Raw genomic sequence first — 15,453 nt, forward strand, 5'->3', positions numbered from 1 at the left:
ATCGTTGTAATGTACCCTCTTCTCTATCTCTCATCGCATGACCAGAGCGTGAGAGAGATACAGAGAGGGATCATCGCAGCGTTTACAACTTTACACATGCTGCATGCTTGACACGACGACACTCAACTGGTGGTCCAACCCTAATACATGAGAGCAACGTCTATGGCATGGGGCACCACGCTGACGGTATTCCCATGCCATAAAAGTATTTTTCATAATACATCCGGGACCATTAACTTTTTTTCCTTCGAGTGTGACGACAAAATACAATCGTGGTGGTGGTGCAAACAAACTTAAACCAAGGTGGTGGGATGATGCAATTCTGAGAAAACACAGCACGCGGCTACAAGCCTCCAACTAAATCATGGACCATTAAACTTCGGTTTGATTGTGACAACCAAATAACATGTAATGTAAATTCAGAATGCAAACAAACAGATGCCAACTTACATCACTTTCAATCGATCACATTCATATCCATCTCAGTTCCTCTTCCACTTCCCGCTCAACAACGAACCAAAACTCAGAACACAACATAAACTATGCATGACAGCGGGCATTCCTCTGCTTCCGACACTAACAAAAAGTATAAACCAGAAATGTTCTCCGGAATGCTTGTTGCCCACCCTTAGATTTGATATCAAGAGTTGAGATTAGAACATTAAAGGCACATCCGTTTATTTTCCTCCCCTGATATCAAGTCCCGATGTGGGTGACCATACATCCTTAGTCACATGTGACCAAGAGAACAGGGACTCGAGTATAAACTTGTCACAAAAGCTTGTTACAATTACTCAAAACCCATTCAAAAGGAAGAAAGTGAAAACGAAAGAACAAATTTGATTTAGGTCCATAAACATTTTCATAATTCAGGTTTAGTTAACGGTATCTTGTTTTCAACTTAGATCAATACCGACTAACTCCAAGGCAACAGCAATTCTAACACTCATTGGCCTTTCCAGAACACACAAAATGTTGATCGACTGAACCCTAATTTCAAACATATGTATTGATTTCAAATGAAAAAACCGAAAGCAAAAACCACAACGAATGAGATTGAGCTATCAACAAAACTATGACCACCACAAGAAACTAGTACGTTGTCTATAATTCCAATCATACGTAGACTAATAGTTTTACTATCAACTCACTCGATAATGGACTGGATGACACCAGCCCCAACAGTCTTCCCACCTTCCCTGATCGCAAATCTCATTCCTTGCTCGCAAGCCACTGGCATTATAAGCTCCACCACCATCTTCACCCGGTCTCCTGGCATCACCATCTTCGTCTCCTCATCCTTGTCATTCTTAACTCCAGTCACCTTCCCTGTCACATCCGTCGTCCTCATGTAAAACTGTGGCCTGTATCCTGCAAAGAATGGCGAATGCCTCCCGCCCTCCTCCTTCTTCAACACATACACAATCGCCTCAAACTTCGTGTGAGGCTTAATGTTGCTGGGCTTCGACACCACCATCCCTCTCTGGATATCCATCTTCTGAATTCCCCGCAGCAGAAGCCCCACATTATCACCGGCCATTGCCTCGTCGAGCGTTTTCTGAAACATCTCAACCCCTGTCACTGTTGTGGTCCTAGTCTCTCTCAATCCCACTATGTCCACACTGTCCCCAACCTTCACTTTACCCCTCTCCACCCTTCCTGTCGCAACCGTGCCCCGCCCTGTGATCGAAAACACATCCTCAACCGCCAGCAAAAACGGAAGATCAACTTGCCGTTGTGGAATTGGAATGTAACTGTCCACAGCATCCATCAGGGCATAAATCTTGTCCACCCACTCGTTCTCCCCTCTCTTGATTTTTGGGTTCGCCATCAACGCTTCCAGAGCCAGCAATGCCGACCCGGAAACCACCGGCACGTCGTCTCCCGGAAACTCGTACGAGGACAAAAGCTCCCGGACCTCCAATTCCACCAGCTCAAGCAGCTCCTCGTCGTCCACCTGATCCTGCTTGTTCAGGAAAACCACCACATTGGGCACGCCGACTTGTTTGGCCAACAGCACGTGTTCTTTGGTTTGGGGCATGGGGCCGTCGGCGCCAGAGACGACGAGGATAGCTCCGTCCATCTGGGCGGCGCCGGTGATCATGTTCTTGACGTAGTCGGCGTGCCCGGGGCAGTCCACGTGGGCGTAGTGGCGGGTTTCGGTCTCGTACTCGACGGTGGCGGTGTTGATGGTGATCCCGCGCGCGCGCTCCTCCGGGGCTGCGTCGATCTCGTCGTACTTCTTGGGTGCGCTGTTGCCCATGGAAGCCAGAGCCATGGTCAGCGCCGCTGTCAGCGTCGTCTTGCCGTGATCCACATGGCCGATCGTGCCGATGTTCACGTGCGGCTTCTTCCGCTCGAACTTCCCACGTGCCATCCGGACAGTGAAGGATCGGTGACGTCGGAGTGACGGCGGAGGGTGGAAGATAGTGGAGACATTTGTGGCGGCGAGGAAGGCGGAGGAGAGGAGGGGTGGGCTGTTTGGTTTGGAGGCTAGGGTTTTAGTGATAGTGGGTTTTGAGCTGGGTTTAGAGAGAGAGAGGTGGGTAGACAGACAAAGTGTGGGCGAAGCTGGCGGTGAGGGCGTGAATAGTAGCTTCGATGACGACGGAGCTCCGATCGCGGAAGCCATGAATTGCTGGGAGATAAGCGGCGGCGAAGATGATCGAAAGAGAGGGCGGAGGCAACGAAGAAAGGGGGATTTGAGTTCGAGGGGGAGAGTTTTGGGATCAAAGTAGGGCGCACTTGCTTAACATTTGCTTAACATTAATTAATTAACTAATTATTGGTTGTTCATTGTTGAGACTCAATAACAAAGGTAAAACGTCTCAAGTACATTTCACACCATCGAGATTAGAGGATAATTGTAAAATGAGCCACGAGCACAATATGACATTTTGGTATAAACCAGTATACACATTTTGTTAAAATTAATCGTCTAATTAATCGTTAAGTGTTGATGTGATAGTATGAAACCATCCCGTCATGCTAGATAGAACACACCAAGGCCATTTTAGTCTTGAGTTCTGCCTTACCACGTCATCAATTAACCAAATGATTAGCCTAACATAAGGTGTAATTGATCAAAAGCGAAAAAAATTGAAACCTCGTGGTCCAATTTGATGGGAAGAGATCCTTTCCGAATCTCTCCCACCAATCAATTAATCCGAACTCTTGAAATTTGATGTTGAATCAAATTTCAAAGTTTCGAATTAATTGATTGAGATTTGATGGAAGAGATCCCCCAGATTTGAAGGTGTGAAATGTACCTTGCCCAAAATCAAACGACGTCACTTTACGTATCATACAAAGCCACATAATAGTAACATTCCCATCCGAGTTTTTGAAACGTGTGGTTTACTGTGGGACAAAGAAAAGTAGAAAATTACACGAGACGATCCTAAACGCCATTTTACTTTAATTTATACACAAACTATAAACAGCACGAAAGCATCACTGGCGATGGCCTTCCGGCAGGGCAACCACCTTATGGAAGGGCACCGTCCTCTGAGGCAAGGATCCATCTTCCTCGTCGTCATCGAATTCCAACAAATAACTGCCCAAATTCAAACATTAAAACATCATATCATGTATGTAACAAGGAAAGAACTAAATCAAGATGCCTTGATTATAAAGTAACGTAGAAGTAAAACCCAGTCCGTATTGAGGTAACTTACTCATCCGTCTTCCTCTGATGGTTGAGCATCCGGCAGAAGCATGCAAACATGATCAGGGGTTAGTTTGGTTCCACGGCATAAGCACTACAACGATACTAAATAGAGAAATGCACAAAGAAAAATGCATCAAAGTGGATGGATGGAATTGTCACCTTGCGATGGCCATTCACCACAGTTGCCTTGTATAGTGCAGTTGTTCCTGGATATACTGCTAAAACGGGTCTTCCAGTAGGGAAATCTATAGCACTGGAAGGATCGTTTCTCTTCGGGAAAGGTATAATAGCGCTCATAGGCAACTTGTACTTTCTGAGAGCAGCAATGACAACATATAAAAATGGTGAAAAGAAAGTTAAGCGTCCAAAAGAATTCAATATAAACCAGAGAGAACGGTATTGTTTTTTTATGAATAGAGAGAACGGTATTGTTAAACACACAAGAAGGAAACTACCTTTGGACACCGCCCTCTTCATCATCACCCGGCTCCTCATCTAGTACTTCAAATCTGCACAATTTTAACTAGCATCACACTATGTCCAAAATAAACAAACCAAGTTGGCAGATCATGATTGGGCTAAAAAAGTTATCATGATAAACTAAAACGAGTTATCTCATAGTAAGTAAAACCAGACTTACTCTCTTGTATCCTTGTCAAAATGCATCACTTTTACAACAAACCACTCATCCTTGTCAGCATCTTCTTGAGTGACTGTGACCCTAGCTGCTACCTAAAAGTGACAGTAAATGTCAATAAAACCGAACCTCAAAGAGTATCAGTCGCAGGCACAATCAAACACGAAAGATCACCATAATACTGCATACCTGTTCGCCTTTTAGACTAGCACAAGCCTCAAGTTGACTTCGCATGGAAGGGGAAATCCTTGAAATGTCTGAATCAGGCTTCATTCTCTTCCTTTTCTGCTCATTACCTTCTGCAGTACATGTATTATCAGCCAACTGTAGAAATTATAGTGTTTTCCAAATAAAAAGAACAGGAATCTCATTGGAATATTAGCCACTCGATATAATGTCATATATGTATATATTTATCTTTTAGTTAAGCATAATATGGCATCTGACAATTAACGTAAACTGTGAAATATTTATGTAAAACGAAAAGCCAACGGAAATATGTAAATATTTAATAGGAATGCTTATAGCTCCTGGATTCATACCCATCCTTCTTCGCGGCTGCCCTGGAGGTCCAGAAGGCAAAAGAGCATCAAGCTGACTCAACAACAAATTGGAAACACTGCAACAAAAAACGTTAAACTAACCTGTAAAGCTTATCAATAAACAAAAGCTTAACTTGTAACAAAAGGAAGTTGACACGAGCATGAGCTTTAAAAACATATTTCTTTAATCTTCAGCCACATAACCGAAAAAAGATAATATATAAGCTTCCGAGGAAGTTTTTAACCCTTTTTTATACAGTTCCAAGGAAGTGTTTAACTCGATGAAAGATAAAAAGAAACATACCTTACTTCACTTTCAGAAAGATCTTTGGCATGCACATATAAATTCTTCAGCTTCAACAATGAATTATCCCCAGGCTTCTCTACCACTTCAGGAGCTGTATTAACATGCAAGATAGATTAAAAAAGAAACTAACATTATTAAACGCATTGGTCATTCCTCACTTCTAAGCTGAATGTCAACTAACTAATCTATCGAAAAACATCAAAATATCCAATTACAAAAGATTCAGAGAATATTTCCAAGGACTAACAAACAAAGGGACTTACTAGCTTGGAGCTTCTTATGCATCTTGTTTATCTCAATGAGCACATCTTCTTGCTCTTTCCTTAATTGATCGAGCTCCTTCGACTTTTCCAGTATACCTGCAATGTCCGGCGCAGACATTGTTCCGTCTCTAAATTTTACTCCCACCAAATTCTGAGAGCTCAACCCTTTCCCCCTAAAATTACAGCTCAATCATCAGCAATGCACAAGCATACGAAATCTAAAACAGAGTTCCTTTTCACTTGCATAGATATACATACCTAATTCTAAAATTCGAGAACTAATCAAGTTAAAATTCTGGATTAAACATTTCTTCAATGGGTAGAAAAAACATAATTTTAGTAATTTAGTGAAAAAACAACCACCAAGCTAGGTGGCACCAAGCCCAAACCCGCTAAGTGGGGTCAGCTATATGAATCCTACAACGTCACTGCGTTTAAATGCTAAGATAACTGGAAATATTTAAGTCAACATGAAACTCATTCCTCCTATTTGCAGAAACATTCACTGATCCATGATTACATATATTACAAAAAAGCAATCACAGGAAGTAATTAAAGCAAAATTAACCTCCAGAAATTCCAATTAAATCAGATATTCCGAATTCCGAGATAAAACAGACAATGGATAATGGATATTCTCCAAATTAAAATTCGATATGCGACTGAGAATTGGAAGCCCTAAAAGCTTAATCAGAGCAGGAGGAGCACCTGTGAGTAAGAATGCGGGTGAGGAGCGAGAGAATCACCGGCGGGTGAGACTAGAGCGCCGAAGTTGTTCTTCCGTGGGCGCACCGCGGAGGGTTTGAATGGAAATTCCGAGATTTCTTCGTAGATTCTTTGTTTTCATAATTTAGGGAAGAGAAATGAAATGACCCAAAATGACACCAATAACATTTTCAAATTCTTCTTCTTAAAAAAAAAAATTCTTTTTATAGTTAAAAGACCTAATTACCCTCCTCTTAATTACCCTAGGATGTGTGTTGTTGACATGTTATTGACACGTTATTTGCTTCTGGCTTTCTCCTTAATATCATCGATACGATCTATAAGTGTTTAAACAAAGGTTAATTGGGTATTTTTGTAAGGTTAAAGCTTTTGGTTTCATAAAGATTCAAAACATATGCGAGTTCGACAATCTTGAGATTAGAGTTTGTCGTTTACTAAAAATACATAATAGATCGGAATCTTGTTGGCTTCGTGAGTTCAAACTGAAAATTATGAAAATGAAGGTGTTTAGTTGACTAGAATATTCGCCCCTACTCTCTAATTTGAATTTAGATATACATAAGTTAGAATTTTAGATTACTGTATTGTTTTGATACACGATATGTTTATTGAAACTTATAAAACTAAATCTAAAATCTTTCACTTAAAAACCGTCTCCTAAAACACCTGCTTATCTTGCACGTGCTTTCGGAGCCCCCCCATCCATTTAATCGCTTACTTGTGATCGTAGCCATTCCCCGACAGCGATGTCCCGAAAATAAGTGCCAAAAAATTGCCGCTTATCAAATTGAACCCAATCCGATAGGCGTTCAATCAATTGATTTAGGTCAACAAAAAAAAGCCATCCTCATACAAATTCACCTAAATCTCATACCTAAATACATTATTAATATATATTCATTATTTTTCAAGTACAAACATATCTGGGAAATGCTAAGGGGACTCTATTAAAAGTTGGATTCTTTATCGTCTTATGTTTTTGACACACTGGTTTACAATGTTAGCATAACAATCAATTTTAAACTGTGAGATGACATAAAGTAAAAAAAAAATCTCACTTCGAGATAGTTGCCTTAACATTTCTCTTGGACTAATAATGATTAACTGGCTAAGTATTTTTATCCTTAACTCAAAAGGGATCCTTTTCCTATGAATTGCAGGGATCCTGCGATCGTGATCATTCATCATATATCGTGAGGTCAGTTTTCGTTAGGTACTATTTATATTTAATTTTAAATTTTGAAATGATTTCTAACCGTACGATATACAATGAACGATTACGATCACAAAATCCCTGAAAAAATGATCTGACGATAATCCTTTTCCAACTTAAAAAAATGTTGAAACAAACTATTTTAATATTTTAAAATAATTAAAGATTAGTGGGCGAAGTCCGCTGCTCTGCTATTCATTGAGTAGGCCAGCTCAAATCACAAAAGTTGATTTATGGCTGGTTTGGCATTGATGTGCTTTGAAAAAAAAAACTGTTTTTGCTATGCTGTGAGAATAAGCAGCTGTGAAATAAAGCAGCAGAGTGTTTGGTAAATTTTTTTGTAAAAGTGCTTTTGAAAAAAAACAGTATTATATTGTTTGATAAACTTTTATGTAAAACAGATGTAAAAAAAAAACTGGTTTTTCAAAGTTGGGTTTTGCAGCTTTGTGTTTTTGGCTTTTTTGTCACCCAAAACTATGAAAAAAAACTGAAGCTGAATGTTTACCAAACATAAAAAAGCTCCCAGCTTTTTTATAACTATTTTTTTTAGAATCACCACAGTACTAAATCAGAGCTTAAATGAGTTATGCTGGGATGGACCTCCTCGTTTGGCACTGCTACACTCTAATAGCCAAAATATTAATGTTTCCAACACAAACAAACCAAAAGTGAAAAGATAAATGCACATTATAAAACCAGGATAAGTGGCACAATGAAAAATATGAGCATCAACTCCATAAGAAAAAAATATGAAGTCCTAGGTTCGATGTAAGATCCCACATCGTCCAGGGGAGTGATTCTTATATGTATATTTTCATCCTTACGTAGCACGATGTCTTTTAGGAGCTCACTGGTTTCGGGTTCCATCAGAACTCCGAAGTTAAGCGAGTTCACGCGAAAGCAATTCCATGATGGGTGATCCACTAGGAAGTTCTCGTGTGAGTTCCCATAAACAAAACCGTGAGGCCGTGGTCGGGGCTCAAAGCAGACAATATCGTGCTACGGTGGAGTCGAGCCCGGGATGTGATGAAGGCCCAGCCCGGGATGTAACATTCGATACTTTTGTAACTTGTGAATCGTGATTACAGGTACGGTCTAATTCTCAACTAGTCTCTTATGAGCTGAGAATGGATGGATAATTGTGGTTCACCACCAATTCGTCCCCCTAAAAGAAAAGAAAAAAAAAACATCCCTACTTAATCATGACCATGGATTTAAATATCGAAAATATCGGCGAAATATCGCCGATATTTTCGTTTTTTTGAGTTACCGATATTTTAATGAGTATTCAATGAGTTTTCGTCAAAATATCGCAATATTATCAATAATATCGCGATATGACAACAAAAAATTCTTAAAAATTTCTGAAAAGTCTCAATTTTGAGACTAAAGGGATTCGAAACCCCTCCCATTTGACTCCTTAACGCCTTAACCACCATATCACTTATGTTGTTGTGATAATATGCTACTATATTTATATATATGGTTTTGTTTTGAATTCTTTTTACAAGAAACAAATTTGCACATATTCCAAATTTTTTGTGGTATTATATTTTAAATTGTGTCAATTAATTACTTAGTCAATGGCATGTGGTTTTTAATTTTTCTATTTTTTATTTGGTCACTTACATGGTAGGGCTGGAAAAAATTCCCGAAAATCCCAAACCAAACCGAAAAAGTCCCAAACCCAAACCGAAAAATCCCAAACCAAAACCATCCTGAAGTTCGGGAATCCCATCCCAAAATTTTCGATATGGGATTGGTTTCCAAATCCCATTTGTTTGGTAATCCTGAAAAATACCGAAGTATTCGGTTTCCTATTGACTTTTGGGTTTTGGTTCTTGAAAACCATTGTCATGGTTGCTGACTACTCTTCACAATACACTTACTCTACAAATAGAGATGATGAAGATAGTGAAAATTTTGAACCTCATAGGAACTCTATGTGGTACTAAGTCACTCATGTATCTTACTATGCAATGTATAAAGTGTAAAATATTGTACTAATTCATTATATATAAATGATTATGGTGTGTTTAAACTTCTTTCATTAATTACTACATATTTTCTACATTCACAATGTTTGCCAGCTCGCTATATAATCAACTTAAATCAGTTAAATCTATCATGCAATGCATTTCCTTCCAATTTTTTGTGATAAACTAATAGATAATTGACTAAATAAACATCCTGCAAAGTTTCAATAAAAATTTCCAAGTTTTTCTTACAATTTCCGTGGTTTCCATGTAATTTTTATCGATATCGATATTATCCCGATATTTCCATCGATATTTCCGTGTTTTCGGACTACCGATATTTTCTTCCTTGATCATGACTATTGTGAATCTTTTTGATCTAATCATGAATAAGGTATAATTTTCAATTAACCTCTTTTATGGGCTTGAAAGGGTAGATAATTATGGTTACCCATTATCCCTTTTTTAAAACAAGAAAAAAAAATGCGTTCTTATTTAATTCTGAACTCGTATGATTTATTCAAATAGAAAATAAAAAGAGTACGTATTGGTTAAAACAAAACATAAAAATCATCACCCAAATTAATTTTAAAAGGAAATGGCCGGCCCCAAAATTGTCAAACACTACCCTCCAAAATTCCAATTTCATCAAAATAATCAAATCACACCCATCATTTCCTCTTCATTCGTAAATCACGAAAAGGGAATGTTTTGTCTTCTTCACGCGGGTCCCACAAACGCCCTTCATCCGACGGCTGGGGGCTGCATCCTTCGGTTCAAAACTTCCCAGACCGGCTCTTCTGAAACACCTGTTTATCGAGTATGTGCTTTCGGAGCCTTTGGACCCTCCGAAGAAAGAAGGGCCAGTCTTCTGATACCACTCTGTCTCTCTGTCTCTCCGCCATAGCTGTTGATCTTTTCCTTTCATGGGTTTTGTTTTCTCCATTCATCGCATGCTTCTGGTTCTCATATATTGGCTGAATCCAATCTCTCTCCGGCTCTGCATATTTTTTTTGTGGGTCTGAAATTTTGCTTTGTGGGTTTAAATAAATGGCCACCAATGCATCTGGGTTCTTCACTGCTCCGACAGTTCCGAGCCAGAGGAGGAAGATTCAGCCTTCAATACGCATTTTTGGATCTGGGTTTCCTTCCCCTGAGGGAATCTCCAAGAGGGTATTCTGCTCCAGCACTTTTGAAGGCGCAGAGAAGCATGTTGGAGCTTCCGCTTCTGAATCTCGATCACCCAAGTGAGTTCAATCTCCATTCTTTCATTCTTTTTGGTGATATTGCCCCTTATTGTTTTGCATGTTGGATTTTGCATTTGATTTATTATCTTTGTTGGAAAGCTTCATGATTTGCATTTAGTCATAAAGTTCTTTAGCTTTTCTGGTTTTTCTTGTATATGCTAGATTTGTTTCGATAAGTAGGATTCGAGTTATGGTTGGCAATAGCATGCCAGTGCATAGCCATTTTCTGTATGAAAGGGATGGGGAATAAATTCCCATGTGTAAACTTGTGCTGCACAAAGTTTTTAAATTTACAAGGTTTAAGCGACGAAGCCAGCTACAACCGATCCAAAATCAAGCCGACTTTTTAGTACCTACAATCAATTTAAGGCAAAAATTTGGGGAGGTATACATATACATAGATGATTAAGGCACAGTAAAGTAACTGTCTAACAAATCAATTGTAGGACTAACTACGGGATGCAACTAAGTTAGAAGCGTTTTCATTGATGTAAGTCGGATTACAGGCATGAGCTTAGGTAAATCAGTATTTGGCAAAAATATTAGATTTCCTTTTGATGATACTTCTAGATGAGGTTTTGTATTGGTTTTTAAAGGTTGCTTGTATCACTGTTCTTCCGATGGCTTCGCCTTCTGTTTGCTCTCTCTCCCACTTAAAATAAGAGAATGTTTTGGATGATGGAAGGGAAATAAAGGCAATAATCATGAACAAAACTAAAAGTTTATCTTATCAGTTTACCACTTTTGTAGACCCACTTAAATGACTTTTTCTTGCCTATTGTCGTCGGGTTATCTTATGAACCCCAGAGAAAAATTTTGTTTATCAAATTAAGGTTTTTTTTTCTTTCCTTTTCTTGCATTTGGATTGTCTTTGCACTCTGTAGCTATCTTCTTTAATGGCTTGGTAAAGGGTGCTAAATGTAGAACATGACCAAATTACCAAATTCCTTTATTGAATGCCTAGTGTGTTATTGAACTTTGTCCCAAATGAATTGGTTGTTTATTCTGTTTCTGTAAAATCTAAAATTTAATTCCTACCAGTGGCCCATGGCTTTGGACGGATCTTTTAAAATTGTCTCCTGCATCTAATTATAATTGTTCTTGGTTAAAGCTATCCCAGGTTGGACCATGGCCACTGCTATGTGTTTTATGTAATAAACAGAGTGCCTTTGCCCAGAGCCACTGTCCGTACTGGGATTGCATTTTGGTTAAATGGGGGGTATGAATACAAGCTGGTAAATGATAATCTGTCTGATCTTAAATAATCTCTATTTTATTTCAGGCTTGTCAGTAAAGGCTGCAAGTTAATTGGATGCGGCTCAGCAGTACCCAGTCTTAAGATTTCAAATGACGATCTTGCGAAAGTAGTAGATACTAACGATGAATGGATATCTGTTCGCACTGGGATTCGTAATCGACGAGTTATTTCAGGTCAGGTCATACTTTTCTGTGCATGATAATGTCATATATTTGGTAAACAGTTTGAGGTAGCTTAGCCTGTGTCGAGCCTCTTTTTTTAAATCGCATGCTATGAGTTTAACTTAGGAAATTCAGCTTCATAGTCTCATACTTGCGGTGCATATGCAGTGCATTACAAGCTGTTGGACCTCTCAGGTTGACGATTTGAATCTTGCCTAGGATGAGGTTCGTCAGATAGCGGCTTGTAAAACCTTCTTTCTGTCGCTATTGAACAAAATCTGTTACATATATAGTACTATGGCTTCACCATTCTATTCGGACAACTGAAACTATAAGCATATGGTGAGGTTTGACCTGATTAATGCTGGTAGTGTAAGAGCCTAAGAGGGACTTTCCTATGTTGTACTGGATATTTGAATGCTTTTACCTTTTATCTGAACAATTATTTTAGTCAAATATGTGTCTCTTTTCTCGTCCTCGTTTTTAGGTCTAGTGGATATTTTATGTTACCCATTCTATATAATGACATTCTTCTTGTAAAATTACAGGCAAAGAGAGCCTGACAACGTTAGCGGTCGAGGCAGCTCATAAAGCTCTTGAGATGGCACAGGTTGATGTTGATGATGTGGACCTAATCTTGGTGTGCACATCTACGCCTGATGATATCTTTGGCTGTGCCCCTAAGGTATGTAGATCACTACGTGGTATCTGGATTAAGTCGTCAGGATTTAAAAAAAAAAAAAAAAAAAAAGGGATTGAGCTTCACAGTGGTGTGCATAATATGATTGTTTTGCCAATATTGATTCCTATTATATTTTAATCTCCATGTTTTTAGGGGCTTATAAATCTTTAGGTGATGAACAAAATTTCATCTATCTAGGTGTGTATTTATTTGTTATGTAGAAGAAAAATAAAAAGTAACAGATCATTGCAAGTTTCATTAATTTATAAGGGGGTTCTATTTCAGACAGAAGTAGATTCTTGTATCCTTGTGGGCATCTATGTCTAAGAACTTTAGAAGAGTTCCCATTAGCGCGATTCATCTTGACTGGACTGGAGTTTTGTAATAGATGTGACATGCTTTTTTTTGGTTTGTTTAATATTTGGTCGAACTACCGCTGGCTGACTTTTAAAAACTGTAGCTTTTTAAGGTCTCTTCTTTATATTCCTAGTAGGTTATTTTATTGATTAAGTTTGTTGTGCTTGTATAGTTTTATGCTTTTTCCATGGCTTGAACTTTGACCAACTACGTGAACTGTACTGGACTATATTGATCACGATTCAGACGTGATATAGAACGAACAACTGAGTGTTACTCTATTTTGCATGTTAGAAACCCCTGTGTAGTGCAAGTGGAGCTAAATATTGATGTTGTTGAGCTTCGCATTTTAATGAATGCTCGAGCAAAAATTCAAACTCTTAGTGCTTATGTTGTTTAATTAATACAGTAAATGCTTACATTTGTTCAATTTGTATTATATTGTAATTTCAGGTTCAGAAAGCACTCGGCTGCACAAGGAATCCTTTAGCGTATGATATTACAGCTGCTTGTAGTGGATTTATTTTGGGTCTGGTATCAGCGCATTGTCACATTAAGGGTAACGACTTTGTTTACTTAAGGATGCCCACTGTTATTTCCCATGTTTAATTGATTAAACTATATTGTGCAAACTGCAGCTGGTGGATTTAAAAATGTTCTTGTTATTGGGGCTGATGCTCTTTCTCGGATTGTTGACTGGACCGATAGAGGAACGTGTATACTCTTCGGGGATGCTGCTGGGGCTGTATTGATACAGGTGTGTTTACGTTGCGTAATGAATTTTTGGCATATATCTAAGCACTGGTTTTCTATATAAGGGCATTGAAGTCCCTCTCAGCTTCTAGCTTTGGACTTTGCTTTATTTGGCAGTTAATTTTGTTTCCATTTTTCAGAAACTCATACCATACTATCTTAATATTGTCGTTTCCAGAATGGATCGAATAAATTATTAGCAAAGATTTCATTCCACAAATTTCATTGCACTTAGCAGAAATTTCATATTTGTGTAGGCCTGCGATGGTGAGGATGATGGTTTGCTTTCTTTTGATGTGCATAGTGATGGTGAAGGATACAGGTTTGCGTTTTCTCGATTTCTATGTTTGTTTTATGCACCTTTTCAGCAAGTACAGTATTTTTCTGATACTGACCGATCACTCTCTTTGCAGACATCTAAATGCCGCCTTGAAAGAAAATGAAACAGACGATGTGTTGGGTTCTAATGGTTCAGTCCTAGGCTTCCCTCCAAGACGAGCTTCATATTCGTGCCTTCAAATGAATGGTAAAGAGGTCTTTCGCTTTGCTGTGCGTGTTGTGCCGCAGTCAATTGAGTATTCCCTTGCAAAGGCTGGTCTCCCTGCGTCTAGCATTGATTGGTTACTGCTCCATCAGGTATGACGAATGATATATTTGGGAAAGTTTACCCCAGGTTTTACTGATTAAACGATTTCTCTGCTCTACCGTCAGTTATGGCTACCGATTATCATTTAACTACAATTTCTTTCCCACATTACTTTAATTTCAGAAAATATTTAGGCGTGGAAAATAGACATATACGGCAAGTAACTTCAGCCTAATAATTTCTTATTTCCAAAACTATACCAGCCTGTCATATATGTCCAGTGAACTAAACTGGTACACTATTGAGAAATAGTGCTTACATTTTCATCTTCTTCGTAATGGGAAGTTTGAACGAATATAGCACTTCAAGGGAGCTTCTTAATGACCTAAGGTTTTCCTAGCAAACAAGCGACGTAGTACATTTTGTTCTGATACGACAAATCAATAATGCAGGCAAACCAGAGGATCCTTGATGCGGTTTCTACTCGCATGCAAATCCCATCAGAACAGGTGATTTCAAACTTGGCAAACTATGGCAACACGAGCGCTGGTTCCATACCGTTGGCATTGGACGAAGCTGTGAGAAGCGGGAAGGTGAAACTAGGCCATACTATTGCAGCTGCCGGTTTTGGAGCAGGTCTGACTTGGGCTTCTACCATTTTCAGATGGGGTTGAAACTCGAAACCTTGCCTCCTGCCAATACAGAACAAGAACGTCGTCCTAGCCGTATGAAGCGCGGTTTTGCAATTCTTGCATCACGTTCCAAATGTGTTAGGTATTGTTGCATCAAATCTCCATCAGCGCCCCTTCATTTGTTTTTCTTTAGTTTTTGGCACCCTCAATAAGATTGTATTGTTTTTCGTCGGTCCAATAATTTATTTGTTTTCTGTCTCTTGAGTCACAAGCCAAGGCTAAAATAACAATTCTAATGCTGCAACGAAGACAGCTACTCTATATCTCATGTTTGAATTGAGCATTTTACAAAACTTTTGTTTTTGACAAACAATATGATAGTAGCGTAATTTGAAGTTTAATCATCCAAGGGTCGGGATTTGAACTTGGCGCAGACGGCAGAG

The 15,453-nt window shown here is 38.9% G+C and overlaps 3 protein-coding genes across 3 annotated transcripts; 1 reads left to right on the plus strand and 2 right to left on the minus strand.

The window, feature by feature from the left end:
- Window positions 1-975: 975 nt before the first annotated feature.
- LOC103442203 (elongation factor Tu, chloroplastic-like) lies at window positions 976-2,845 on the minus strand. Its single transcript, XM_008380971.4, has one exon. The coding sequence runs from the start codon at window positions 2,630-2,632 to the stop codon at window positions 1,148-1,150; it is 1,485 nt and encodes a 494-aa protein (XP_008379193.2). The 5' UTR covers window positions 2,633-2,845; the 3' UTR covers window positions 976-1,147.
- Window positions 2,846-3,270: 425 nt separating this feature from the next.
- LOC103442202 (SAGA-associated factor 29 homolog A) lies at window positions 3,271-6,445 on the minus strand. Its single transcript, XM_008380970.4, has 10 exons — window positions 6,128-6,445; window positions 5,420-5,592; window positions 5,154-5,247; window positions 4,850-4,926; window positions 4,497-4,606; window positions 4,311-4,402; window positions 4,126-4,179; window positions 3,830-3,983; window positions 3,678-3,691; window positions 3,271-3,556 (listed from the first exon to the last, which is right to left on the minus strand). Exons 2-10 carry the CDS (start codon window positions 5,535-5,537, stop codon window positions 3,454-3,456), a joined length of 816 nt encoding a protein of 271 aa, XP_008379192.1. The 5' UTR covers window positions 5,538-5,592; window positions 6,128-6,445; the 3' UTR covers window positions 3,271-3,453.
- A 3,573-nt stretch (window positions 6,446-10,018) lies between these two features.
- LOC103421601 (beta-ketoacyl-[acyl-carrier-protein] synthase III, chloroplastic-like) lies at window positions 10,019-15,363 on the plus strand. The gene is made up of 8 exons (XM_029107685.2): window positions 10,019-10,581; window positions 11,864-12,012; window positions 12,549-12,685; window positions 13,493-13,598; window positions 13,678-13,796; window positions 14,050-14,114; window positions 14,206-14,428; window positions 14,831-15,363. The coding sequence occupies exons 1-8, from the start codon at window positions 10,385-10,387 to the stop codon at window positions 15,050-15,052; spliced, it is 1,218 nt and encodes a 405-aa protein (XP_028963518.1). The 5' UTR covers window positions 10,019-10,384; the 3' UTR covers window positions 15,053-15,363.
- Window positions 15,364-15,453: the final 90 nt, after the last annotated feature.

This window comes from Malus domestica, chromosome 09 (assembly GCF_042453785.1).
Source record: "Malus domestica chromosome 09, GDT2T_hap1".
Lineage (NCBI taxonomy): Eukaryota > Viridiplantae > Streptophyta > Magnoliopsida > Rosales > Rosaceae > Malus > Malus domestica.

Excerpts from the sequence above, each read along its gene's own strand:
- LOC103442202 (XM_008380970.4), bottom strand. The coding sequence starts at position 5,537 with ATGTCTGCGCCGGACATTGCAGGTATACTGGAAAAGTCGAAGGAGCTC. Across the intron at positions 4,607-4,849 it reads GCAGCCGCGAAGAAGGATGG|AAGGTAATGAGCAGAAAAGG; the intron begins GTATGAATCCAG and ends CATGTACTGCAG. Across the intron at positions 3,984-4,125 it reads GAAGAGGGCGGTGTCCAAAG|AAAGTACAAGTTGCCTATGA; the intron begins GTAGTTTCCTTC and ends TGCTGCTCTCAG.
- LOC103442203 (XM_008380971.4), bottom strand. The coding sequence starts at position 2,632 with ATGGCTTCCGCGATCGGAGCTCCGTCGTCATCGAAGCTACTATTCACG.
- LOC103421601 (XM_029107685.2), top strand. The coding sequence starts at position 10,385 with ATGGCCACCAATGCATCTGGGTTCTTCACTGCTCCGACAGTTCCGAGC. Across the intron at positions 13,797-14,049 it reads CTGGGGCTGTATTGATACAG|GCCTGCGATGGTGAGGATGA; the intron begins GTGTGTTTACGT and ends ATATTTGTGTAG. Across the intron at positions 14,429-14,830 it reads ATTGGTTACTGCTCCATCAG|GCAAACCAGAGGATCCTTGA; the intron begins GTATGACGAATG and ends TCAATAATGCAG.